The 26,465-nt window shown below is 39.9% G+C and overlaps 1 protein-coding gene across 1 annotated transcript; it reads right to left on the bottom strand.

Moving 5' to 3' along the window:
* Positions 1 to 3,907: 3,907 nt before the first annotated feature.
* ADRA1B (adrenoceptor alpha 1B) lies at positions 3,908 to 23,020 on the bottom strand. The gene is made up of 2 exons (XM_030504742.1): positions 21,635 to 23,020; positions 3,908 to 5,027 (listed from the first exon to the last, which is right to left on the bottom strand). Exons 1-2 carry the CDS (start codon positions 22,605 to 22,607, stop codon positions 4,465 to 4,467), a joined length of 1,536 nt encoding a protein of 511 aa, XP_030360602.1. The 5' UTR covers positions 22,608 to 23,020; the 3' UTR covers positions 3,908 to 4,464.
* Positions 23,021 to 26,465: the final 3,445 nt, after the last annotated feature.

Below are 26,465 nucleotides of genomic sequence, written 5' to 3'. Positions count from 1 at the left end.
GCTCGCTCTTCTCTCTCTGTCACACTGGAAAGATAATAGAAAACTGCATTTCCAAAGAGTAAAGAATGTAGAATGCTCTAGAGTTTCAGTCTCATTCAGTTGGATTGATTTTACCATATCTCTCTGCAAAAATAAGAAGCACTTTTGTGATAGCTGAGTGCATTGAAGCCTAATGGGTTTAATTTATGTGTAGCTGGGCTGTAACAATACTCTGTGAGCCATTACAGCTGTGCCTCTCAGCTGAATGGCTTTGTACAAGCCCCTAGTTAGTGATTAAGCGCCACGCAGTAGCTTAACCTGGAGAAATTCACAGTGTTTTATGAACACCTTCTGTGCTAAATGGCAGCACCTCCTCTTTGGAGGCAAATCTGTTTGCCCACAAAATGGGTTCTTCAGAAGGTCTGTTAATATGCATTAAAAATATGCATGATGGAGTGTAGTTGTGTCTGATAGACCCCCATTGTGTTCCAATTGCCATTTCACTAGATTCTGGATGTTCTGCTTGTCAAATTAATTTTGACTGTACTAAAAAAATGGGCTAATATGGGCTTGTCCCACTAGGTTTGATGATGTTGCCCTGACCCAAATAGTTTTTCCTTTAAAGGAAAACATTGCAACAAATGGAGGACTGACAAAGGGAAGTGGGTGATTTGTATGGCCTCGTTTGGGCTGGCTTTGCCTAGTGGAGGTTGTAGAAGATTCCAGTAGTAATAATAAAGACATTTATGATAGATTTGTTCTAGAAAAGTCAAGTGGCCTTGCAAGGGTTTCATATTTTCAGGTGACATATCAGACTTTCTCCTCTGTAAACTTTGTGGTCCCTCCTTTGTTTTATGTTTTGTGGTTTTGGGTTTTTTTTTCCATTCTTACAATCAGTTTTATTGCCTGTGCCTTGGAGGTGAAGTAGGTGGTGTTGGCAACTTATGAGCAGGTGTGACATGACTGTTTTGAAGTCTTGCATAGTTTAACATGTTTGCATGGATGAGACCCCACTGTGTTGCTGAGTATAAGAACAGGCTGTATGGGACCCTGTAACAATGGGAATTCATCAGACAGTAAAGAGTTTAGAAGAAAAGCAACCATCTATTTGTTTTTGGGAAGTCATGGAATATTATGCATGGGTATGGAGAGTCTGGTGTGGCGTGATGTATACATGAGCCAGAAAAAAGCTTGGTGAAATGTATTGTGGAGAAATATTAGGAATCCTTCCATCTTATATTCATTACGTCTCCCGTCTTAAAATTTAGTTGGGCAGTGATTAAGAGTGAGACACAGTTTGTTAAATTTATATCTGCAGTATATAGCAGCTATTGTCTGAACTTGTTCTCCCTTCTTTCTGTTATCACTCGGTGCTGTGCTGGAGCTTACAGTTTTTCTTCATCCGTCTGATGCTAGAGATTGTCTGAGATGATCCCTTAGGATGTGGCCTAAAGAATAAAAATGGGCCTGATGTTTGAGAAATGTCAGAGTATATTAGTTTTAATTGCCTGTGATTATTTCCAACTTCTTGTTTTCCAGCTTCAACATGGTGAATAAACTTTTTTCCTCTGCTTGTTTTCCCTAGTATCAGAAATCCCAAAGCAGAGCTTCACTTAGTTTCCTGTTTTTTTGGCAAGGCAGCATGACCTAGTCATGTCCTCAGGGAGGTTGCCCTTAACATACTTGCAGGTCTTGGACTTGATGAAGGGAAGCACTGTAGGGTAGAGACCCTGTGGCTCCTGAGCCACATGTTTTGCATGCTGTTAAGCTGTGCCTCCCACGCCAGGTAGGACATGTGAAGAGCAGCAGCACTGTGGCTGGCTGGGAGAGAAAGCAAGTTAACAGGGGTGGATGAGTTCGTGCTGCTGTCCCTGCAGAGCCCAGCAGCCTTCCAGCTCAAACTTACAGAAGAGCAGTGTAACTCCTGGGGAAAAATGTTGCTGACTGCCTGTGGAATGCCTTCTCTTCTCTAGTCTTTAAGGCTTATGGGACATGAGCCTTGGGGTTTTTGGTTTTCTGAGGATTTTGATATACGATATGATGGATAGTCTAAATGGCAGGGACTAACATGATGTTAATGCATATGTCTCCTGATCAATTACAGTGTTCAGAGAAAGCTGCTTTCTCAGTACTGAAATAGCCAAAATTCTCTTTTAGAGATTAAAAAAACAAAACAAAAACAACTCCCAAAAACCAATCCAAACCCAAACAGTAAGGAGCTTTCCTTGCAATTTTTGTGACATTAAGTGTAAAAATGTACAAAGATGATAAGTACTCACAGATCACTTCAGTATGGGATAAAAGCCTATCTGATTTCATAGGTAATTAGAGAATTATGTAATTGTTTAAGGAGCTTAAATGCTATCCAGAGCTCACACAGTCTTTCTTAGGACTAGAAACTAATTAAGAGAACTATCAGTCTCCAAAAGCTACATAGTTAAAGGCTTTAGGATGATGGAATGCTCTTTATTCTGAAATCTTGCAGTATCATTTAGGCATTCTCCAATAATTTAGGCATTCGCCAAGTAAATCTACTTGGATTTACTTTACAAGTCACGTGTGACTCAAAATGTAGCTGAAGTGTGCTGTAAGGTGCTTAGATGAAACAAATTTATTTCCAATTAACAGTAATGTTGAAGAAGCTTTACAAAACACAGAAATGTTTGGCAGACACTGTCGGTTCCCTCCAAAAAATGAGAATAATAGGTTAGAAACACAGTTCTCCGCCATTTAGAGGCCCAAAGAGGATAGCTTCATGCTAGTATATCACAACTAAATAGAATATTCTTTATGACAACCTCAAAATATGAGCAACAAGAGTTTGTTTATCTGTTTTATAACACTTTAAAATTTTATAGGCATTGTCCTTTTAAGAGGAAATTACAGCCTTCCCCACAATCCAAATGGAATTATTAAAAAGGAGATTGGCCATAACTTCAATCAGGATAACACTTAAAGTATATTTATGTGGGTCTCACTGTAACATAGGACCATGGGAAGACCTTGGAACATGACTTTGCTATCATTGCTTACTGAGCTGGGGGATATTTCATCTAACCACAAGCCACATCCATCCCCATCAAGGAGAGAATGCACATTTAAGGAAAAAAAAGGAAATGGCTCTCCTTTGGGATCTAGCATTGTTAAATTGTCCCTGAGTGCTTTCAGTACATCTGTTTATGGTTCATTCTCTGTTTCAAGCTTTAAAAAAGGTCACTAAAATTCCTAATAAGGAAAGTCTCAGTTGAAGGAAGGAGTAAATATCAATTTTCATGGTTTGTACCACTTCATGTAAAAAAATCAGTCCTTAGCTTCATGATTCACACTTAATTGCAAGAGATAGATAACTTCCAAACATGACCTAAAATTGTCCTAGAAGATATTCTTAGTAATTCTGTTACAGTACTCTATTATTGAGCTGCAAAATACTAATGCCAGTGAAATTTATACCACATGAGTGTTTTGACTCTTTGTCTTCTTATCTGAGTGGCAAAGTAAAAGCCTCCACATGTGCAATACTATTTTCACAGTGTGCTGAAAGAACCAGGGGCTCAGTGTATTTGTGCAAGGCTGGGTTTGGGCCTCCAGCGGTCACTGTTTATGAGGTATTTGGAGTGATTTATGAGTGTTGCTTTTAGAAAACAGATTCTCTGGTAGCCTGTGTGCTTGCAGGACACTTACTAATGTGCTGAAATGTAGATAATGAGCTCTTCTCATGCTGGTGTTTTCAGACTTTCCAAAAAGAACATGGTGAAGGATAGAGGAGTTACATATGTTGGTGATAAGGGAATCATAGAAGGAAATCAACTGCAGAGATATCTGAGAATATCCTATGGCAAACTTAACCCCTATGAGTGTTTTATTTGAAGTGAAAATCGTGATGAGGCGACTTGGCTGAATTCCAGTCTTAGAGTAATAGGTGCAAGTGTTGAAATTGCTGCGAAATTACTTTAATCTTTGACATTGCTTTCCATTTCTAAAGTGCTAACGTACAGTGAAGTACAACAACAATAAGAAATGACAGGCAGAAGCAGCGACAGGCAGTACCCTGCAGAGGTACAAACAACACTCACTGCATTGCTCACTTCCGCTCCCAGGCACCCATCCATGCGGCTAGCACACATGTACACCACACATTCCTAGCCATTTTCCCTGCCCACCCCCATATTTATACATTCTTTCTATATACAGATATGTTTGGCTGTTCCACAGCACTTCCATGACAGCTAAATAATTGGATGAGCATTTCCCTGGGTTTATGTGGCACCTTCCCTGCATTCTGCTTTTGCTTGGTAGTCCCTCTAGCAGCTGACTGGAAAGATGGTTAACCCCTACACTTTGCTGCTCTTGTGACATAAATCTGCCTGCTCCTCGCTGCCTTCCTTCAAGTGCCATACTGAGAAAATGTGCAAAGGTCCATTTCTTCACCTGGGCTAAATGTCAAATGGGTTAGTGTACAAAAAGAACACATCGTTTAGGATCTGTTCATTCCAGTGTCATGTTTGCTCTACAGTCGGTTTTGCCATTCAGTGTGTCACAGATGGCCTCATGGTCCCTGTTGCTGGAAGCTTGGCTGCCAGCAGGAACATACCCATTGCGCTCTGTTAAGAGATTGAAGGTAAAGAACTGGCATGGGTCCTTTTGTCTGCTGCCTTCCTGTAAGGGGTTCAGGAAAGAGCTGGAATTTTTCCATTCCTGGAATGTGCACATCTCCATATGTGGGTGGGTGATTTTGCTCAGGTAGCCGGGACTGGGAGATGCTGAAGATAATGTCCTCTGGCTGCCACTCAGGAAACTCCCGCTGTCTTCCAGAGAGTCTTTCCTGGGGTGTTCAAAGGAGCACCGGTTCCAGTTTCTGTAGCTGTAGGCCCACCACCCCAACTGCTTTCGACGATGGCACTGGCATTTTAGGATCTGTATAAAAGCCCTCTTGAACTCTTTGCTTGAGCAAGGGTAGATGATTGGATTCAAGCAGCTGTTAAAGTAGCCAAGCCAAAAAATTACCTTGAAGATCGTTTCAGGGGGCTTCAGAGCCGAAAACAGAGATCCTGTCCAGAAGAAACAAGCAGAGACAATATCTGAGATAACTGGTTTGTCTGTCTTTAGGAAGAGTAAATGTCCCATCAGATCATTGTTAGAATCTGTTCATTAAAAATCTTTAATGCTTTATTAAAAATCTTTAATGTGTTGCTTTCAGTTTTGGTCTGTTGGTAATGTTATCTTTGTTATTTGTAAAGCTAATAAGGAATGCTTTCCACCATCTGAAAGCTAAAGGAGTACGAAAGTAATGTAGAATTTAAATGCAAAGACTGCTTTTTATATTTTTATGTACACATCTGTTGCACTAACATCTATTGATCCCAATGAAAGATCAAACCTCCGTTGTCCAAGCTGCGGCACAATGCACACATGGAATAAGGTTGTGCCTTCTTCAAAGAGCTTTTGAATGTCATTGTTGAAGAAAAAGATCTAACTGCTCCTGAGCTGCTTGGAGGGAGTGTGTCCAGTCATACCTTATACCTTCTAATACATTCTCTAGCAGCTCCTAAACATCATCCCCATATATCTAGATTATTATGTTAGTACAAACTCTTGAAACCTGAATAGTGGTTACTTCCCATATGACAAGCATTCATAGAAATGATGCAAACCCAAAGAGGTTATTTTATGAATACTTCCTTTTCTGTTCTCAACCAAATAATTTCCCTAAAGAGGCTGCCCAAATGAAAAACTCATACTGGGAAACCCATTTCATGTACTTTTAATATTAAAAACATGCAATTGATTAGCTAAATTTAGCAAATGGGGCTTTATAAAAGAATGTATGACATTTGTAAAGCAAAACAAGCATTCAGCCATTATCCAGCTGGGAAAGCACCTTTGCGTCTGGCTCGAGTAATCAAAGAGCAGGGGTTCAGGAGAGAATTGTTATGTCAAGAACTGGTGTTAGATTTGAAGAGTTTTTCAAATGGAAGATGACACTCAAGCCTGAATGTCACATCTTGGAGAAGAGCAACCTTTTACACTGGAGTGGTTTCAGATTCCCTGGGCTGTGAAAGCAGCTGAGTCAGTTATGACGATTAGGATGCCTTAGTGGGGAGGGATATGATTCTAGGCATATTTCCCATCTCAGAGCAATGTAGAGGTCATGGCTTGGGCCTCAAAACTATGCAAAAGCACTTCCCAGCTTCTTGAATAATTAGCTCTGATGTACAGCAGCAGGTACCGCTGTTTATCTAGATGACAGTGCTGGCCTGGTGCTGTCTATAGGGTCTGAGTCTCCTCAGCTCACAAAAGAGCTGAAGAGAGGTATTTGTCACTCCTCACACTTTCACTACTCTCCAGTAGTCAACCAGTCCCTGAGCTGGCTCAGAATGGAAAATAAGATGCTGAGATGGCGTCAGCTCTCTGGAGAGACTCTTCCTCCCCTCACTTGGGCAATAGGAGTCAGGAAAGATCCTGTGATTGGATTTTTTCCCTGGCAGTGTTTTGGGATGGTGCCAGCTACCACTATCTCTACCTAGTGCCTTGGAGCTAAGCAACTTGCTAGCCCTTCAGGTTAAAATAAAGGTAGTAAATTACAAGGTTCATAGTATTTCTTTCATGACTTCTGTACTTTAATGACTTTTACTCCATGTGCAAGACTCTCGTAAGTTGAACCCATTTCCCTTATTGCTTTGTTGCTGCTAATGATTTTCAGGGTTTGACCAATGTCTGTTCTATCCATCTGATGGAGATGCTACATCTCTCCTGACGAATAATGCAGAAAGTACAGAGTATAGCATGTCTAACATCAGAGAAACTATGAACAAGTAAATAAAATCAAGTAAGCACTTAAAACTGTGTCTTGTGAGTGTTACAGTGTTACAAAGTGTTATCTTTGATGAAAGATTCAGAGACAATTCATGTGATTGGAATATGGATATGGATGTGGAATATGCTTTTTAATTGATAACAAATTCTTATGAAACTTTAGGAAAAGTTGATCTAAGTTTATAAATGCAGACAAGATGAGGAAGATGCTCCAAAATCTTCCCACTTTGGGCGGTTGCCAACCTTTTCAGGATTCATTGTGTAATAATAATAGCTAATATTTTCCCTTCAGTTGAGGGAAAAGAGAAGCTTTGTGACTGTACAAAACAAGGACAAAGCATCATTATGTACATCAGGGAACTTTCTGTAGCTCATACTGATAAATTTCTTAAATTGTTTTCTGATACTCCTATAAAATATAAATGGTTTTTTAGCTCTTAAAGCCCAATGAACCCTGTGAAGTGGTTAAAGAGCTCCCATTTTTTCTTATGTGTGAATGTTGAATGAGCAGTGGTGAATTTTTCCAGATCAGTTTGTTTGCCTTTCTCTCATACTACAACAACTGAAAACCTACAGAACATTCCTCTACCAGATTTAAATATTTTTAGGCAGGTTAAATATGGACAGATTTTGGTATGGTTTTAAATAAAATAAAATTTTAAGGACATTTACTGACAAATTATGTGAGGTTCTCTAGGGATCAATAAAATGAGCTCAGCTCTAGAGGAGAAACCTGTGAACCAGTGCAGATAAATGAGGTGTGCTTGTACAATCTGTATTGCACATGAACCAAATAGAACTCCATACAGTGAAGACTAAGAAACCAAGTAGGGAAACAAGTTAAAAGCTTTTACTGAAAACTGGCTAATCTTTATAAACTGCTTCAAAAGGGTGTGTTCTTTAAGGAAGAAAGGTAAGGAGCTTACCCTTATCTTTCATGATAGTCTATTTTTCAAATGTCATTTAAACAAAATGACAGCAGGCCAATTTCAGCAGCTGCAGCAAGCATTTTCATTTATGTTAAAGGGCAGCAACACAAAAGAGCAGAGAATTTCCTGATGGCAACCCTGACTGACAGAGGCACCTCGTGTTCAGGCCTGATCCTAGAGAAATCACTGAGCCCAAATCAATCATTTAAAAGCTACCAGCCCTCTGGCTGAGTCATTAACAGGAAATCTGGAAATGGAGCAGTTTGGAAAGCTGTGTGGTGGGGGGTGAAAAATAAAGATCAGTATTTAGCTACAATAATATAAAAGTCTTGAAGCTAAGAAATTCAGGAGTAAGTATCAACGAGTGAAACATTCACTCATTAAACACTACTTTGTTGTCCCCTTTTTCCTCGCTCTGTAAACAGCACAATGCAAGTGTTGCTTGACTATGCACAAACTGGGAGATGAAGTTTTCACGAGGAGGCAAGGAAGCATGCTTTTCTGAGCAAGAAATATTAATGTGATAAATAAGCCATTGATTTATAGACTGGTGTGTTAATTGCTCTTATTTCAGACTGATGTATTAAAACTGGCTATAATTCTTCTTAACTCCTCTACCAGTCCTATTATAAATATATATACATCTATGTGTAACTGCTCTGAAGGGAGATGGTTTCATTTATGAATTTTGGCTGTGGTATAATGTGCTATTAGTTCCAAAAATCAGGGGGTAGGCAGTTATTCCAAGAAGGCCTTAACAAGTGAGGTTCCTGCAGCGTCAATGAGAGTAAGTTCATATATAGGAGCACAACTCATTTGCTCTCAGATAACACTTTTCATCTGTCAGACATCCTGACTTTGCACCATCCTCCTGATTTTACCAGAGGGCAATGTGAGCTGGGGCAGGGTAAAAGCAATCAGCTGAAGGACATGTGCTAAAGGATTTTCACCAGTAAGAAAGTTTCTCTTTTACCAGGAAGAGAGCCATGAGATCTGGCACGATGCTCTTAACCACTAGAACTCAGAGTGGGCAGTACAGTACATTCAGTGGTGTGTCTGGTGGGTCCTGCTACCTTCACCGCCACCCAAGAAAAAGCAGAATTCGAGAGTATTTCCCAAGATGAACAGAAACTGGTTGTTGTGTGTGATCAGATACATTGCTGGCCCTGCAGAGGCTATGTGCAATGGCTACATGGTTGTAGCAAAACTTCACCTATAAAGGGATCCATGGCCGATGAAGGGGTCATCCACCACCATAAGCTACAGATGCTCTGAAATGTAGGAGTTTTGTAGTACAACTTTTATCATGGTGGAGGAAAAAGGACTGAGAAGAGACATGACAATTCATCTATAAAAACATAAAAGTTACCTGCAAAGAAGGATATTAAATTGTTTTCCATGTACAAAGTGTCAAATATATGAAGCACAATGGTTTGAATTGCAGCAAGACAAACTGCAATTATGGATTGGGAAACACTTCTGTCTTCCAAGATAGGAAAAATCTGGAACATACTGCTTGAGAAGGGTGTAAAACTCCAACCTGGAGGCTCTTAAAAACAAGGTGGAGAGACATCTACTGATTTATGTACATCTGATCCTTGGGGTTGGAGAATGGCCTGAATGACCTCTTCAGATCCCCTCTAGTCCTTCTTTCTCTGATTAACTCTGCAGAATATAACTGTTCATCAGGAGAACTTTATGGCTTAAGTTTTGGCAGCCCAGCAGAATTTTACATTTGCAGTACTTAAATCCTACTGACACTGTAGTCTTATATCCCCTTGGTAAATATATCCCTTATTTAGGTTGAGGATTAACTTAGAAAAATGGAATGCCTGAGACAGATACTTATTTAGACACTTATTCTCTTCAGGGCTTTGGAAAGTTTCTGAGGTTTTGTGTTCAGTCCCTCCTCACTAAGTGGAATCCTGGCCTGAGTTTTCTACAGAGAAAGAAGAAATGCTGTTCTATATTATCCAGAAGGTGGTTTAGGTGGATGTCTCCACACATGCCATATACTTCTAAATGTAATTCAATTTGGTGACTATTATGCAAAGCTCCACTGCCTTTCACCATATAAAGCTATGAAAAACGTTTTGATTAGCTTGTATATTTTTAACATTACCCATTTCCCTACCTTGCTCTTGGAATTAACAACAATACCTTGTATTTAGCTGCACACATGCTTTACCTCATAATTAACCTGTCAGAAGCAAAGAATTGTGGGCCATTTTGGTAACTTGATAAAATGATAAAGATAAGCCTACTAGACACATTCTCTAAACATCACACTAATATTTCCTACCCTAATCTCCAACTACTTTCCCATTGCAGTCTGAGAAACATTAAATACTTTCCTGTACTCATTTAAATTGCTTTGCAAAATGGCTGGAAAATGTTACATATGATTGTCTCCTCAGTGATTGATTTGTGATGGGATAGCCAGAGTGACTCCTGCTCAAACTGATCACTCTCCTGATGCTTTACGTTTAACAACCTCACTCTAAGGGAATGTATATTTCTATTCTCTTTTATTTTTCTGCACTAAACCCTGTGATTTATCAAACAGCACTACAATCTTACATCTGATTGCACCATTGACACCAATGAAGTTTTTGCAAAGCCTGTGTCCAGCACAAATGGAGACCAGGAAGTAGTTCAGAAACACAGTCAACTTGATCAGTTTTGGTTGGTTTTTGACCATGATCACTAGACTTGATAGAGTAATTCAGTTTGGAAATACACTGAGCAATAGCAAGTAGCATTAAAAGGAATTAAGTATTTTATTTAGTAAAAGCTAATTTCATTTAGGGTCTGATTGGTTCTTTATAATGAATGCTTTAGTACACAGAAAGTAAATACAGCATCTCAATGAAATTAGGGAACATTGTGGGAAACAGTTTGCCATATTAATTGGCTTCGTGTATTCTGCAGGATATCTGGCCAGAACATTACTGGGACTTTCAAATTCAATCTCCACTGGAGTCTGTGGGAGTCTTTGAAAGCTTTTGGAAAGGCTTATAAGGACTGCAATGGACTTTGGAAGAGTACTTAAAATAGCAAAGTGAGCAGCAGGAAAATCTTCTGGACTAGCTTAATCCCAACATTCTTAATTAAGGAAAACTGTTCACTAAAGGAGGTTCTGATGTAGCCCACTGCAGAGGGAAAACAGACACACGCATACACACACACAGACACACTGCTCTCTCATCTTCTTTACTGCTGTGTTATTTTTTCTTCCATCTAAGTACCTGCTCCTTTGCTACCTCTCACAACTGATCACTGTATTTGTAGAGAAAGGAGGATGGGAAAGTTGAGACCTATTTAAGCATCCTTAAATGCAATAGTTGGTGACTTCTTGACAAAAGTGTAATACACGGGACATGTCTGAGTTTCCACTTCCACTTATGGAAGAAAGAACTTAGGATCAAAATTAGACCTGCCTGTGCAACCAACCAGCCAGACTAAACTACTTCCAGTAGAAGGGTGAAAACTTGCTACTCCAGTGGTGTATATATGCAATGTGATCAGAGACTATGGAGATTAGCTCGAGTTTAAATCTGAAAAGACCCATATAAGATAGTGCTTATGAACTAAAACATTTGAAATTGCCTTTTGTATCTGTCTGCATTCTGCTCCGTGTGCTACTTCCAGCCACACAGAGGAAATAACAACTGTTAATCTATGATTTTATGATTCTAATAACTACGTGTACGTGACCAACAGTTGTTTGTGACAGCAGTCACTTGTGAAATAGCCCTGGGTTCCACTGTGTGGTTATATTTCCTCCCATCATCCTTCATGCAAGGAATATATATATTTATCCATGATGGGACTGAAAGCCAAGAACTTAATAGAATTACAGAATTATTGCAGTGGGAATGGATGTTACAGGGCCCTTGTCCAGTCCCCTAATAAAGCAGGGACAACACTGCATTAGGTCCCTTGAAGGCTTCCCTTCTCCAGACTGAAGAAGCCCCATTCCTTCACCCTCTCTTCACACAATGTGCTCCAGCCTTGTGATCGTTCTGGTGCCACCACTGGACTCATTCCAGTCTATAGCTGTCTCCCCCTGCCTGGACACGGTACTTCAGACACGGACTAGTGAGTGCTGAGTAAAAGGGCATAATCACTCCACTCCATCTACTGGCTCCATTCCCATTATACAGCCCAATATGCTGCAGCTTTCATCTGCAGATAGGGGCATTTGAATAGTTTTACATCCTATGCTAATGTTTTCTGTGAGTGTATATTTTCAAGAATGCCATATATTTGTTTATTAGTTGTACTGGTGGGAGGAAAATTTTAAACTATTAATGATTTTTTTTTTTAAATCTAAAATTAACCGCATTCTCCTTTACTGTCTGCCTTCTCTTTAATAGCTCTGCTTTTCCTTCTTCCAGCCAGGCATGTTCACTTTCCAGTTACTTAGTTCCTTTTTCCTCTTCATTTTTAAATATTTATTTCTGTTCTCCTAATGTCTTATTTAGTTCTTAGCTCCAGCTACTAATCTCTTTTCCTAATCACTTTATGTTGTGATAATTGACTTTCTATTAATTAAACATCCATTTTTAATATGCTGTGTATTTGATATCAAGTAAGTATATAAATTACTCACAAAATCATCAGTTCTGTTTAGACTCAAGTATTTGATACTTAAATTAGACAATAATTAGGGCAGGAGTACTTTGAATTTCCTGGATTTAAGGAGGAAAAGTCTCTGTGGATGAGGTTTGGGTTGTCAGGTGCTGTTCTCTGCCCATTACAAAAAATCACATTTCTTCTAACAGCAGTTTTGCTCAGATGAGAGCCAACCCAGGGTGAGTGTATGTTCCTGTTTACTGGAACAGATACATTTGCTTTTATTGAAATAAAATGGTCTGGAGTTGTTTAAGTGCTTTGCTGTGTGTCAGTTGATATTCCAGTAATAAAAAACTAGAGTGCTTCACTGCACACGTTTGTCATCATCTTAAGATTAAAGAAAAGCCATAAAATTTAAAACTACTTATCTCTATTCGTAACAAGTAGAAAATTAAATGTTTTGAAGCTTGAAACACTGAGTGATGGTATTCTGGAGAGAAAACCACCTCTTATTTGAATACCATAAAATAGAAATAGTTAGAGACTTGGTAATTACCATTTGAAGTTTTGTTACAGAGATTATATCAGATTTCAATAGTTAAGGTAACCTTGGAAGACAAACATATCCTCCTTCATTCAGAGGAGAAAATTACTCCATTTGGTGCAGGTTAGAGTCATGCTGACTGGAGTTAGATCTGAACTTTTCGACATTCTCCACAAAAGAAAATTCCAACGTTTTAAAAATGGCTGTAGTGCCGAAAAGCATTGCAAAATACAACATGAGAACAAATGACTTCTGAACCATGAAACACGGGAAGCTTCTACAATATCAAACCCTGTCTCTCAATCTGTTCTTGAGAAGACAACTTCTGCAAAAATGAGTATTTTGTGAGAAATTTGGCTGATGAGGGAACTCAACCTTGCCGTGAACAGTGACTTGGTCAAGTTTGTCAAGCGATCAGTGAGAGACTTGCTCAGTGCTGGGCAGGAGATGGCTGGTGGCCTGGCTGGGGAACTCTGCTTCTCCCCTGCAGCTCATGCTGTGATCCCTGCTGCAGCCCAAGCTGCTGGTAGCTGCTAATGGCTGAGTAATGGCCACTCCCTAACGAAAGGGAAAGCTCAGATGCTGCATGTGTGTTGCTGGTAAAATTCTCCCTGGAAAAGCAATAAGCCGGAGTTGTGAGTTTAGAAATGCAGAAAGGATGTGTTTGTCTTTTATTTAAGCTTTCTGCGGTCCTTTTTACCACATGCTTGGCCAAGTCAGCATGCCAAGGTTTTAAAGCTAATTGGATTTCTAAAGCTCCTGATTTCTTCCCTTCCAGCATCCAGTGTTTGTTTACATTCCCCAGGACTTATTTAATGTAGGAAAAAAAACCCACAGTTTACAAACAGTAGAGGATGAAATAGAGAGTGTGGTTATAAAATTAAGAGTTGATCAAGCCAGGAGGGACTGCAGGCCTTCTGGAGAAGAGGCTTAGGATAACAGGGAAAAAAGAGCTTGAGAAAAAGGAAGAGCATCCAAAATCAACAGAATTAAATTCAATAAAGAAAATGAAAGGAAAGATGGTTAAATTACAACTACTGCAAACAAGTAATGATGGCTAGTGTTTGGTTATGGTTTTTGAGCATGCTGGTGTCTTTGTGAGGTGCCTTGAGCTGCATATGCCAGCAGTGTGCAGGCTGCCAGGCTGGGGGACACCATGGGAGTCACAGTAATCCTACAGCCACCAACATGCTGCAGAGCTGCACCCCTGTGTTTGTGGGTAACTTGTGCTTGTGTTTTGGGGGAGAGCACTTTGCAGGTGAGGAAGGAGAAATATCAAATAAGGAATAACTGACTAATGATACTGCAGAAGATAATGTGGGAGGAATAGAAATACAAATAGGATGCTGTTGCAAGTACAGCAGTTCTCATTCTTCATTGTATTCGTAGGTGCATTACAAATATGACCATGGATCTAGGTCAGCTGTTAAGAAAACTGTCCTGGTTGTGAAAAATCTAGGTCCTAGAACTGACTGCCTGTAGCAGCTGTGGGATTCTCTTTGCTGGAGCCTTCTGGCCCTGCAGTGAGCAAACACTTGTGAGGGATGATAAAAGTATCACTCAACCAGTCCTCAACCCTGGAGTCTTTCATTTCTATTTTCCATCTAAGTCAAGGATGTCACACAGAGAAATCTGCCCTCACTGTTTTGACAGGGTAAAAGTGGTTTATACTCATTCCTCCACCCTGTTCGAACAGGGAAATAAATGCAAACCAAGCCATTATTGGTATTAACTGAACTCAGTAACTCCTACCAGTCTAAGGCCTTATCCTGTTCAGTCAAGTTCTCAAGGAGGCAAATTAAAGTAGCAGACATACACAGATGCAGAATCTGACCATAAAGTCTACATTCCTCTATGGATATGGTCATGAGTAAGAGTAAAGCCTAAGGAAAGCATTTTCCTTGCAGTCTTGTAGGCTGAGAAAAGTTATTGTTTCTATTTTCTTGCCCTAATGAAAATTTACAATTCCTTATCATCCACACCATCTTTCTCTGATAAAGGGTGCCTCATATTTCACATGAGCAAATCAGTTCTGTGAGACCTGTATGAACTTCATTCAGAATGGCTCATTTGAGAGCCTTTTAAAAGCTTCAAAAATAGAGACTAATCTAGAATGGCCAAAATAAAACCAGGACTTTACCTCTCTTGGAGCTTTGCTGACGGAAGTTGTAGTCCAGATGGGGATCAGATCTTTTTACTAAAAGCCAGAGTTGCTGTGCCTTTTTAAATTACAAGCAATTGCAAAGCAGAGTAGCTATATTTGCATTTTTAAAGGGACAGTGCCTATGTATTTAACCACAAAGCTACTACCGCTGGCACTCCAGCATGGTGAGATTGTCTCTGAGAGGCAGAAGTTAAGAGGTACTCTATCATTTCCAAACTCCTCTGGTTTGCAGTCCATGACAGTTCTTCCTACAGCATTGTACAAAAAATATTGATGCTTAAAGCACTCAGAGTTGAAAATTGTTTGTAAAAACTTATGGTACAACAGACCATTTGCAAGTTGGTGTTAGAAGAGCAACAGTAAAGACAAATAGCAGCTTTTTTGCCCAGCCCAGAAAGAAAAAGCAAGAGTAAAGCTGTAGTTTCAAAAAGAGCAATCAAAAAAGTGCAACAGGTTTTTCATGCCTCATCCATAGTTGTCATATTATTAAAAATTAGGAGTATATCTTGAATAACAAAATATGGAGATACAAGATATGGAAAATACATGAGGTATGGAAAAAAAATCTATCAAGCGCTTACATTTTTAACACAAACTCTGTATAACCTTGGATATACTAGTGTACCACCTCTCAGTCCGGAATAGCTATGATGACTTACCCCATGGAGACAATCCACTTTTGTTTAAATTGCATTGCCCTCACATAAATATGATAAAATCAAGATCAATTTTAGTAAGAATCTTGCTCTGTGCTGTAAAACTGGCAGTAGATAAGGACAGACACATGATAGTATTGTTATTATTTTGTCCAAAAGAGTTACAGACTACTGTAGCTTGCTCAGTAGAAATAACATGGGCCAAGCTTATTATTCTTGTTTTTAAAAGGTTGGCTGATTAAGAGTGTCTAGAAAAGCTCATCTCCCTCTGCTGACATTTCAGTTATTGTAATTAATTGTAATTCAATTACTGGGAATGCTTTGGTGTCTTTTTCTCCCTGTATAACTAAGGCAATCTGTCTTGCACATCACTGGTAAATAATAGGGCTCTAGCGTGGAATTGAATAACACAAATACAAAGGTACTGTGTGAACTTCCATTATCTTTTCTCGCTTGTTACTTAGGCACTTATGGTTATTGCTTCTCAGTTTCTAAGTATCACTTGCCCATCAAAATGGCTCAAAATTTGGCAATGGACTATGGAGGAGGACTTTAGTGAAGACACTAAAAACATTATCACTTTTTGTTCATGTCTGTATCTCACAGATAGGTGTACTAAAGAGCACGCGGCCGAGATCCTGAGGTCTGGTCTCCATTCTTTAGGGCCATACGCACGCATAGAACTTTACTCAGTGCTTTCATCATGACTATTAACCCGAGGAATAGCACATGTGTTTACAAATGCCTTTGGCATAAGGACCTATGTCCGCTGTTTGCTGGATGCTGAAAGCAGTGTTTCCTCTGAAATTCTCTCTTTTCTCCTGCCACTGATTTCAGTAGTTTTAAGATTTCCTATTGCTGCCCACTGCCTTAGTCCTGATTTTTCTTTTTCCTTGAGCTTTCTGATCACCTGAGATGGAAATTGCTGCCATCCCTGAGGTTCAATAGTTGACAGGAGTTGATTTCTTTGTATTTTTTTCTGTATTGCTTTGTGTATTTGTTTTTGTAGGACTGTACACTTCCAGATTTCCCTTTGTTCCTCTGACCTGCAAATCAAAAGCCTACAGAGGAAGTACCCCATAATTTGTGCAGTTTCATCTGCTTTGATAACAATCAACTTTCTTCTAAAAGGTAAAAGCCTGTAAGTAACTGGTAATTGGCATCCTTTGCAAACCAAAAGGCTTAAGCCAGGTCTTAAGGGAGGCTATTTTAGCCGTAAAATGAATCATCTTGAAATAATCTAGTCCTCCACATGTGACAAAACATGCTGTACTGGTTAAGAAATGCCCTTGTGATGTTCAGTTTTACAGGAATTGGATGGAAAATAGGAGGAGCAGGTTCCTGCTATCACCCGTGCAACTGAACATTGTACCAAAGATTGAACTGCAAGAGGGCAGAGGATCAGATTGCCACATATATCATTACTTTGTCCCAATTCTGCCTAACTATTAACTTGAGGGCATCAAATCTAGAGAGCCAGGGCAGTTAGAGAGGGGAAGCTGGGGCGAGAGCAAAATGAGATGAAAGACAAAGCAGACCTAAAGCCTTGCAGAAAGCAGAACCCAGTAGCGTTGACGACACTGGACCTAATGCCTTGAAGTGTTTCCCATGGGAAACTAACTGGCCTAATTTGGTATTCTTGGTGCAGAGATGCAGAGGTTGGCCTGATGTAACATAAATCTACATACTCACATAACATTTTATTTTAAGAATAATTTTGCATTGGCTGACCTGTAGCATGCAGAATATTTTTATGCTCTTCTTTATTATTTTATAGAGAGATTTCAAAATCTTAATACATAGTCAAAACAGTTGTACCATCATTATGAGGCTCTTGGGATCTTATCCCACTGCCACTTACATTACAGGCATTTTGTTTCTGACTTCAGTGTAAGATCAGAGGTTTTGTGGGAGCAGGGGGAATTTGGGAACTGGGAAGTTAATAATACTCTGCTGATCTCCACTGGAGCTAAGCTAGGGAAGTTAATGGCTTTGGTTAAAGGTGATGAGTTTTCCCTGTGCAGGGTGGGTGTGTGGAGAAGACTGGCAACCCCACTCTGATATCTCAACTAACAGGGATGAGACTAAAATTCTACCTAGTAGTGGGGGGGAGATAGATACATGTGCCTTCATTTTGGAGTCATTTTTAAATAAAGGTATTGGCATAAAGTTGGGTATTCTTTGTTTAAAGGAAGGAGTTCGAATGATCGTTACCTGGTTGCTGCAGGGCTCTAGTCTTTAGATAAAAATAATCTACTTTACTCAGCATTTTTCAGAAATGCATATTTAATATAGTCCTGGTGCCTAAGAAAGGATTTGTATGAGGGGGAAGAAAAAAAAAATGTTTGTTTTAAAGAAGCAAGACTCAGTTTAAAGCTGAGTCACTGAACTTATGGCACAATAAGTTGTCTCAAAGACATCTATGTCTTCATTTTATTTCTCATGCTGAACCACAAATAATTTTGAGTGGCAAGACAACTGTTCACAAAGCCGTGGAGTATTTATGAATGTGAGCAATATGGATATTCTATAGATCTATTGCCACCTGGAAAGAATACCTATTGGAATAAAAAATTGCTCACAGCTCTCTTTGATACCAGTTTTGCTGCATCATCAGGTGCTTAACACTACAGGCAGCGTGGATGAGTCCTTCAAAAAGAGATCATGGGTCATTCTTTGTGCTGATCTTTTCATGATGCTCAGTACATCATAGTGCCAGTGCTGTAATTCCTGTCCTTTCTCAGATACAGAGCTCTGTTAGAGAGCTTTCCTTGCACAGCCTTTTGATTCTTGCTTGAAAAACATTCTCTAATTGTTACTATTATTTCTTTTCCTTTGTCGTGGAATATTTATTCGAGCAATATCCCTGCTTTCAGCACTGCATCAGTTCCTGATGTATATCTGCCACTTTTGGAATATCAGAATGGGAGATGTGGAATATATTGAAATGCCAGAGTGGAAGAATTATAATTTTGTCTGGGAAATTAGTAGAAGACCTGAGAACACTTTTAACATGAAGGAAACTCCTCTGCGTATAAGCAGGTTTGTTATGACATGGTTTTGGGGTGTTCTAGAAATAACATTTACCAACTTGTCAAATGTTTGATGGTTGGATCCTCAGAACTCCAGGGCTGCTCTGCTGATACCATTCTGCAGAGTCATGGCTTTAGTGAGTGAAACAGGCAGCAAAAAAGAAATAATCGTAAAGCTGCAGATGTGAGGATATAATTTGGATTAATAGTGCAAATATAAGGTGTGAAAAATACAGGCTAAGGAAGAAGCCTGTCCTTGCATTATAGGGAAGGTAAGTATCTAATCTGGACTCAATAGCAGAACAGGTATTATAGCTTGCAGTCCTGCACTGATGAGAGAGTGGCTTGTGATAGAAGCAGCCCAGGGCACCTATGGAGAGTTCTGTAAATCATCAGTACCTTTTGGATTCTACACTTTGCCTATCACTGAAATTGATTTTATACCTTTGTGTGCTTTGTGTAAGGGTTCTTCACAGCTTTTCAGTTAATTTTGTGACTTCAAGCAAAAGATTTCTGGTATGAAGAATGCAGCACACAGCAAGCTCTTAAAGAACTCTTCCTCCACTGCTCTATCCTCTTCTCCAGTTAGAAATGGCTGCATTATGCATTTCAGGAAAGGGTCTTTTCCTCACCTGTTTTAGCGAGCAATGCATTAGTCATACCTAACATGGTTAATTAACTTTGCACTGATACCCAGAGATGAAAAGTGCAAGGTTCTGAGGTGTGCTGAATAAATTAAAAACAGATAATCAGGGACAAGGACAAAACTAGCCCCGTACCTAGTCAGCAAAACAAAGAGAAAGTACCCACTATTTAAATGCTTTTGGATATTGTATCAGGTACTATGTATACCTCTTGTCCCCCCATTCTTAGACTGAAGGCTGACAGTTAGGAGTTGGGCTCCTGAAACAGAGGACAGGAGAGCCAGCAGTCTCTATTGCCATACCAAAAGACTGATCTTTTCCCTCTTCTGACACAATGGCAACTCTTTCTGAACCTCTGCTCCGTGGGGTACCAGGTGCTCACAGTGCTGATGTGAGTGTGTTGGGGGTTAGAGGCACTCAGTCTGTGCTGCGTCGGAGCCCATGGCAGTGGGTTTAGCCTTTCAGCAACCCAGCACCTCTGCCAGCACAGTGTGCTGTCGTGGTGGCTCTCAGCCTGTCACTTCACTGATGTCTTGAACAATTTATATGAGAGATAAAACCATATTGTGGCAACCAGTAAATTCTCCTCTCAGGTGTCTTAAGCAATGACTCTTAAACCTCCCAGAAAAGATCAGGAGTTTTGAAATAACTTCCCAGAGGGAAAACTGATACTCTTTCAAGATATTTAATTGTTTCTCACATTGCTTCTGCCCTGTGACCATCATGTTTTAAATGGACTGCTCTGCATCTGTGTTCATTGAACAGTGTTAGTAGCTATACTGACTCCTGCTAGCTACAGATGTGCTCTGCTGCACAGAGCAATTCACATTTGCTTTTTTCTCCAAAGTTCCTTCAATAATCCAAAATCAAGGAGGGAATCTACTTTGGCAAGGGATCATGACCTACTGCCTACTTATCTAGTACTACTACTGGTGCCATATGGTAAAAATAAATTTCCATCCACAGGTATGTATTTTTGCAATAATTGGAAACTTGCTCTGTGTTACGCACAAGGAATTAAACTTCAGCAGCCAAAGAGAACTTAGCTCACGATTTGCCTTCTGTTAGGAATTTTTTACATCCTTAATATTACTTTTATGCAGCTCTCGAATCGTAAAGATCTTTAAGTTTCTGGTGCCATAAGCTAGAGGTTATAAAGTTGCCCTGCAATAGCTTAAGTAGTTGTCTTGCAATAAAGATGCTAGTCTAAATGATATTACACATTCACTGCAATTATAACACTTCACTAGGACCAGGTTGCTGAACTCAGTTTAGTTTTCTACATCAGTGTCTAAAAATATTCACTTACCACTCATTTAGCAATGCTTTTGTAGGGTAACTAAGTAAATATGAATACAGAACATTAATAAATGTTTTTTCCCCCTTTTCTCTTCCCACCTCTTTCCATATTTAGGCTGCCAGATTGTTTCTGTCTCAGAGAAATGAATTTTGGACAGATATTTTTGTGAGCTTAGTAATTCAATGTCTTGAGATAGTCTCCTTCAGAGATAGTGCTAATATTAAAGACCATGGAAGCAAATTTCACAAGCTCTTGAGAACACAGACCAACGTGTTAAGGCTACATCAAATGCTTTAATAATGTTTTAAAGTTGAAAGTGAACAAAGTGACTGCCAACAGCTCACATGGCAGTCTCCTGAAATGCCTGTACTAAGACCTGTTGGAATCAATGAGAACCTTTCTGTGGGGATCCATGGGCTTTGTGTGTTTGCTTTGGGGATTTGATCACTGACATTTGAACTGAGAAATAGAACTTTTTGAGCTTCCCAAAGCACAGGGGAGTTCTGCACCTCCTCAGTAGATCAGGTTAATTTCCATTTAAGACACCTAATAATGCCAGAAGATCTACTGCGTGGTAGTCCGAACATCTAAAACAGTCAACTAAACTGGTTCTTACCTAGGATTTTTGTTAAAGCATCCTATAAAAATGCTTCTGAAACATCATTCAATTCAAGCAAAGACTGTAAAGGGAGATTTAGTGGATAAACTCTGAAGATGTTGTCCCCTGATGTGACATCTGCCCCATCACTGGGAAGGACTACCCGATGGGCAGGCTTTCTGCAGGCTGCACACTTCACAAAGTTTCAGCATGAGTCTTTGAAAAAGCCAGCATCAGAAGTAAATGGCTTTCACGTGCCTCCCTTTCATCTGTTCACTGATGTTCTCAATATGAGATCTATTTATCATTCCTCTGATTTTTTTTGGTGACATTTTCGTGGTAAATAGCTAACCGTCTTCCTCCCCCACCCCTCGCAATCCCTTGATAACCAACTTACCTAGTGGCAGAACAATGAAGAAAGGTAGCCAGCACAAGATAAACATGCCAACCACAATTCCCAACGTCTTGGCTGCCTTCTTTTCTCTAGAGAATTTAAAAAGTTTGAAAGCTAAGGAGTTCCTGGGATTGTGACCCTTGGGTTTGGTGCTATTTAATGTGTCCTCATGAATGTTCCTGTAATGAATCCGTAAAGTCAGCTCCTTGGAGTCGGACATTTCTTTCATAACCCCAGCTTCCAGGTTTTTAGTAGTCCTTTTTGCCACTATGTAGACCCGACAGTACATCACAAGGATGACGATTAAAGGAATGTAAAATGACCCCAAGGAAGAAAACAAAGCATAGAATGGTTCTTCAGTGATACGACACTCTTTGTCGTCCTTGGGTGCTGGTTCCTTCCAGCCCAAAAGAGGCCCAATAGAAATCACCATAGAAAGGACCCAGACACCTACGAGAGCTAAAATCGCCCTTCTTCTTGTCACCAAAGTGGGGTACTGGAGAGAATAACGTACCCCTATATATCTATCTATAGAAATTGCACATAGACTTAAAATAGAGGCTGTACAGCATAGCACATCGACTGCTGCCCAGATATCACAAAATATCCTCCCCAAAACCCAGTAGCCAAGGATTTCCAGTGTCGCAGAGAATGGAAGGACAGTAAAACTCAGCAACAAATCTGCTATTGCGAGGTTAATTATGAAATAGTTTGTAGGGATTCTTAAATGTCTATTGCAAGCAACAGAGAGAATGACCAGGATATTACCTACAATAGCAAAGAGTATAAAGGCACCGAGGATAAGCCCCACAATTATCGCCCTATTGACATCCAAGGCAGGTGAATCCAGGTTGCTTGCTGTCTCATTGGAGTTGTTTGCAGAAAGATTGCCATTATTTAGTGCAGACCCTTTCAAATATCCAGGTATCGATGAATTGGATTTATTGCCAAGGTAGGTATTCATCTTAAAAATCATCCTCCATAGCAAGTTATGTTTGGATCCCTTGCACAACACACAGATGATCTGAGCTCAGTTGAAAGTTATCTCTCTACCCAAGAAGTTGCTGCAAAGCCCCGGCCAGGTTTAGGTTGAGAACTCATCTCCCCAGCTGCCAGCTATAAGCATGTAAAACTTGCACAGCGTGAAGTCCTCTGAAGCCCGTCAGCAATAAGAGGCTGTTCAAACTTGCTTAATTTCTCCTACGAACTCGTTTGAACAGAAATTAGCAGGAACAAGTCTTGGCTGGAGCTCCAAAGTAGCTTTTTCGATCATGACGTCCCTGAAATAAAAGACAGGTTTACTGATTCCCCTTGCGCATTTGTGGTGCTGTTGGAAGGATGCCCCTGTCTTGCTGCTGTGACAGGCGTCTCCAGGAAGGGTTTGTCAGCATTTAGGCAGCTCTGCATGAGCTGGCTGCCTGTGCTCACACTGCATGTGCTGGTGACATCACTGCGGCCGGCCCCGTCACAGCGCTAGAGGGCAATGCAGTTCAAGTTAAAACTTCCACATCAACGTCTGAAAGCTAAACAAATGGAATATATCAATCTTAATTAAAGCATTTGCCACATAAATCTGGATTGGAAGCCTTTAAAAAACAAGTTTAATTATCTAAGGAAAAATAAACTCAGTGGGATGTGGTGGAAAAAGCAATTTCAGTACAAAATGATCCAGTGCCCTTTGCCTTTTTCTTGCAAAGAAAATGTATTTATTTTGTAATCAAAGTGAATCACATCTATATTAGAGAATTAATCATCTCCCACCTTCTAAGAACAAATAGGTAGGTTCTAAAAATCCCTAGTTTCCTTGCTGATTTAGTGTTTAATGATGACATAAAACATACATGAAGTAGTATGTTTCTAATTGTAAACTTTCTGTTACTACAGAAAAAGTAACAGGTGATCAAAATCTCTATTAAGATCTTTCTGTGTGTTCTCTGATCCTGTATACCAGGCATATCTGTGACTTCACCTTTACCCACAGACAAAGTGAAGGCACTGAAAATTATTTGGTAATCTTCTCAAGGTATTCTGCATGCTTGAGTATCTTCCTATATCTTTGCTAAAGGCTGTGAAATCACTGACGCTGTTGTTAACACAGTGTAGCTCTAGGAAGAGCTATCCTCTTATAGTGTCCTACAAAGGGAAAAATCAGTAACAACTGATTTGTTTTTTATATTTTAGATGTTTTAGCCTTTAATGTTGAAAACAGTCTTGGTTTCTTCGTTTTGTGTAGCTGTGGGTTACCAGGTGTGAGAGAAATCTGTGATCTTTATAGTTCAGTGCCATTTCAAACACAAAGCGAAAGATTAGCTGAACATGTAACTGCCAAAATACTGTTCTCAACTTTCTGTCATCCGATTATGTCCTACAGCTGTTGCCTGCAGTATGCGGGTTCCTGTGTATTGATTTTCCTGTTACAAAATGTACTGTGTTTACAATAAAAGGTCCATTTTTAATGATGCAGCTATGGCTGAAAGTTGCAGCTCAGGACCGGGTTTAAGGACAAACCATGTAAACAAAAGCTCTGGTTGGATTTTATTTGAGGAGTGTGTGGCAGATGTTTGTATCGCCCTTCCCAACTGCAGGGACCATAGCAAAGCACTACCCTTCAAAAACTTGTCTTTGAAACATTTACAAGGATGTCATGCTAACATGTCATGGAGTTACTGAAGAGAAGAGGACCAAACACTCAATTTATGAGCTTAGCCTCAGCATTTCTGCCTCTGCTCTCTCCAAGGCGGAGCTCTCATGGCTAATAAAAGCAGTGAGCAGCCTTTGATTTTGGACATATATCCTTCACACTTACCATTCTTGCTGACTCCAGATAATCATACCCAGTTTTGTTTTCAATTTCTAATTTTATTTCTCTGCCTTGTCTGTTTGAAGTGTGAATTCCTCAGCCTGGGGGCTCTCTCCTGTCATGAAGGTGCAGACACTGATTACAGCTGTGTGGGGTAGCCAGGGCGTCTGTCTTGGTACCCCTCTCAGGGGAGTTGTGGTAGAGCAGAGGGCAGCAGGAGTAGCTGCTTGCCTGGGCATCCTGGTAGGATTGCATAGCCTACAGTGAGCCTGCATCTTCCTGCTCTTGGTGCTAAACTGATTAAAGCTAGTTTGATTAGATCGTTAGGTGCAGATATAACAATGTTTCAGCCTTCGGCATGTAATAAAATATGATCACTGCAAAACGTGGAGGGGTTGGGTAAGAAAAGATCAGTGAGGAAGTAAACTGATCTACTGCAGTTTTTTAGCTGGCAACACATGGGACATGTCCAGCCTGCAAAGAATAGCAGTGGTCTGTAACTCCTCCTGGCTTTGGCCACACTACGTTAGGATTTTGTAGCCCCCAGGAACCAGATCTTTCAACAGCCTTTCAATGGCCACTTGAGGAATCAGCTGGTTCCAGCTCACTGGTAAGGTCCAGGACACCGTGGCAATAGCAGTGGCAGGATTCTAACTGGTACTGATTGGACTAAAACACATGTTTCTTTGCTCAGTATCTTTTACTGGCAGGACTACTGGCACCAGTCTGCTGCCCTTACTGGTTCTGCTTTCTGTGTCCCTCTAGATGAAACAGCAGACAGAAAAGTCCTTTTCTAGGGGACAAAGAGGAAGACAGAGCTACTGCTCATCTCTTACAGCCCTACTGAGATTCTGATGTGTTTTCACATCTCTGTTTACCAGTCTGTGTAATAACATACTGGCTGAATAGTCATGAGACTCAGTTGATTCATGTTCACAAATTGCTTTGAGATCTTCAGTAGCCGGTGCTGTAAGAAAGCAGAGTGTATTGAAACCCAGATATGAACATTAACCATTTACCTACCTTTGGATGAATGATACGATAAGTACCATGAAAAATAGGCTACTTTTCCTGCCAAGTTCAAGGTAGCACTTCAAGGCAGTGCAACTGAAAACATCTGATTCAGAGAAGCACAGGTAGTATTCACTGCAGAGCTGCTTTCATTCACATGAATCATAGTTTTCAGTGAAAAAGTAAATTGAATGGCCAGGAGATTCTACTCAATAGTATTTCTATAACCATGTACCACAAGACAGGATGCCCTTTAGCTAGTCAATGTACTTCTGCTGAGAGATTGCTGAAGCAGCAAAAGACTGGATACAGAACATACATTTGAGGAAACACAAAGAACATCTTCAGGTGTTCTTAGACTAATTCAAAATTTGAACTTTTAAAATGTATTTTGTTGTTGCAGAGAAATGCTGCAGGTGGAGTCCCGTTGTCATGGCTCAGTTTTGTAAAGAGCTGCATTCCTTTTATTCTGCTTTTACAAAGTGATGTTAAAAATATGTACTGGAATTTTGATCTGATTTCAACAGAAACAGCAGAAGCACTTCCAGAGCACTTCTACACCACCAGTGAATAACAATACAGCTTGTTCTTCATTGGGCATGGAGGTATGAGCTGGTAGAGAATTTAAATAAGTATGTCTGTATATAGTTTTATGTAATTCCTCTTAATGCTTTGATTTAACTAGAAATCCTGATAACTCACAGAAAGAAGTAAACAGATATGACTGAATGAAAAACAAGGCTATAGTGCTTAGCTTATTCACTCTGACCTGAACATGCTACCATATTTGAGACAGGTCATACCAGCACAAGCCAGAAAGCCTTCCTCCCATGAAAGAAGTATGAAAAGCGAGATGCAATGAGGAGGGCACTGGATGTAGCTGTAGATAAATAACTCTGTCTCTGATACTAAAACATTCCCAAGAAGTGGAGTGAGGAGGTGCAAGATTAAAAATATTCGCAGTTTTGAATCATCTTTTTTTCCTGCAGAGATTCAGCGTGTATCATTTTTATGGAAATAGAA

The sequence above is a fragment of the Strigops habroptila genome, chromosome 12, assembly GCF_004027225.2.
Source record: "Strigops habroptila isolate Jane chromosome 12, bStrHab1.2.pri, whole genome shotgun sequence".
Taxonomy (NCBI): Eukaryota; Metazoa; Chordata; class Aves; order Psittaciformes; family Psittacidae; genus Strigops; species Strigops habroptila.
Note: the sequence above shows the minus strand (reverse complement) of the source record. Positions and strands in the feature narration are given on the sequence as shown.

Bases quoted from the DNA above. Each gene is read 5' to 3' on its own strand.
- ADRA1B (XM_030504742.1), bottom strand. From the start codon at position 22,607: ATGATTTTTAAGATGAATACCTACCTTGGCAATAAATCCAATTCATCG. The intron at 5,028-21,634 runs GTAAGTTGGTTA...TCTTCTGGACAG, and splicing joins CTTCATTGTTCTGCCACTAG to GATCTCTGTTTTCGGCTCTG.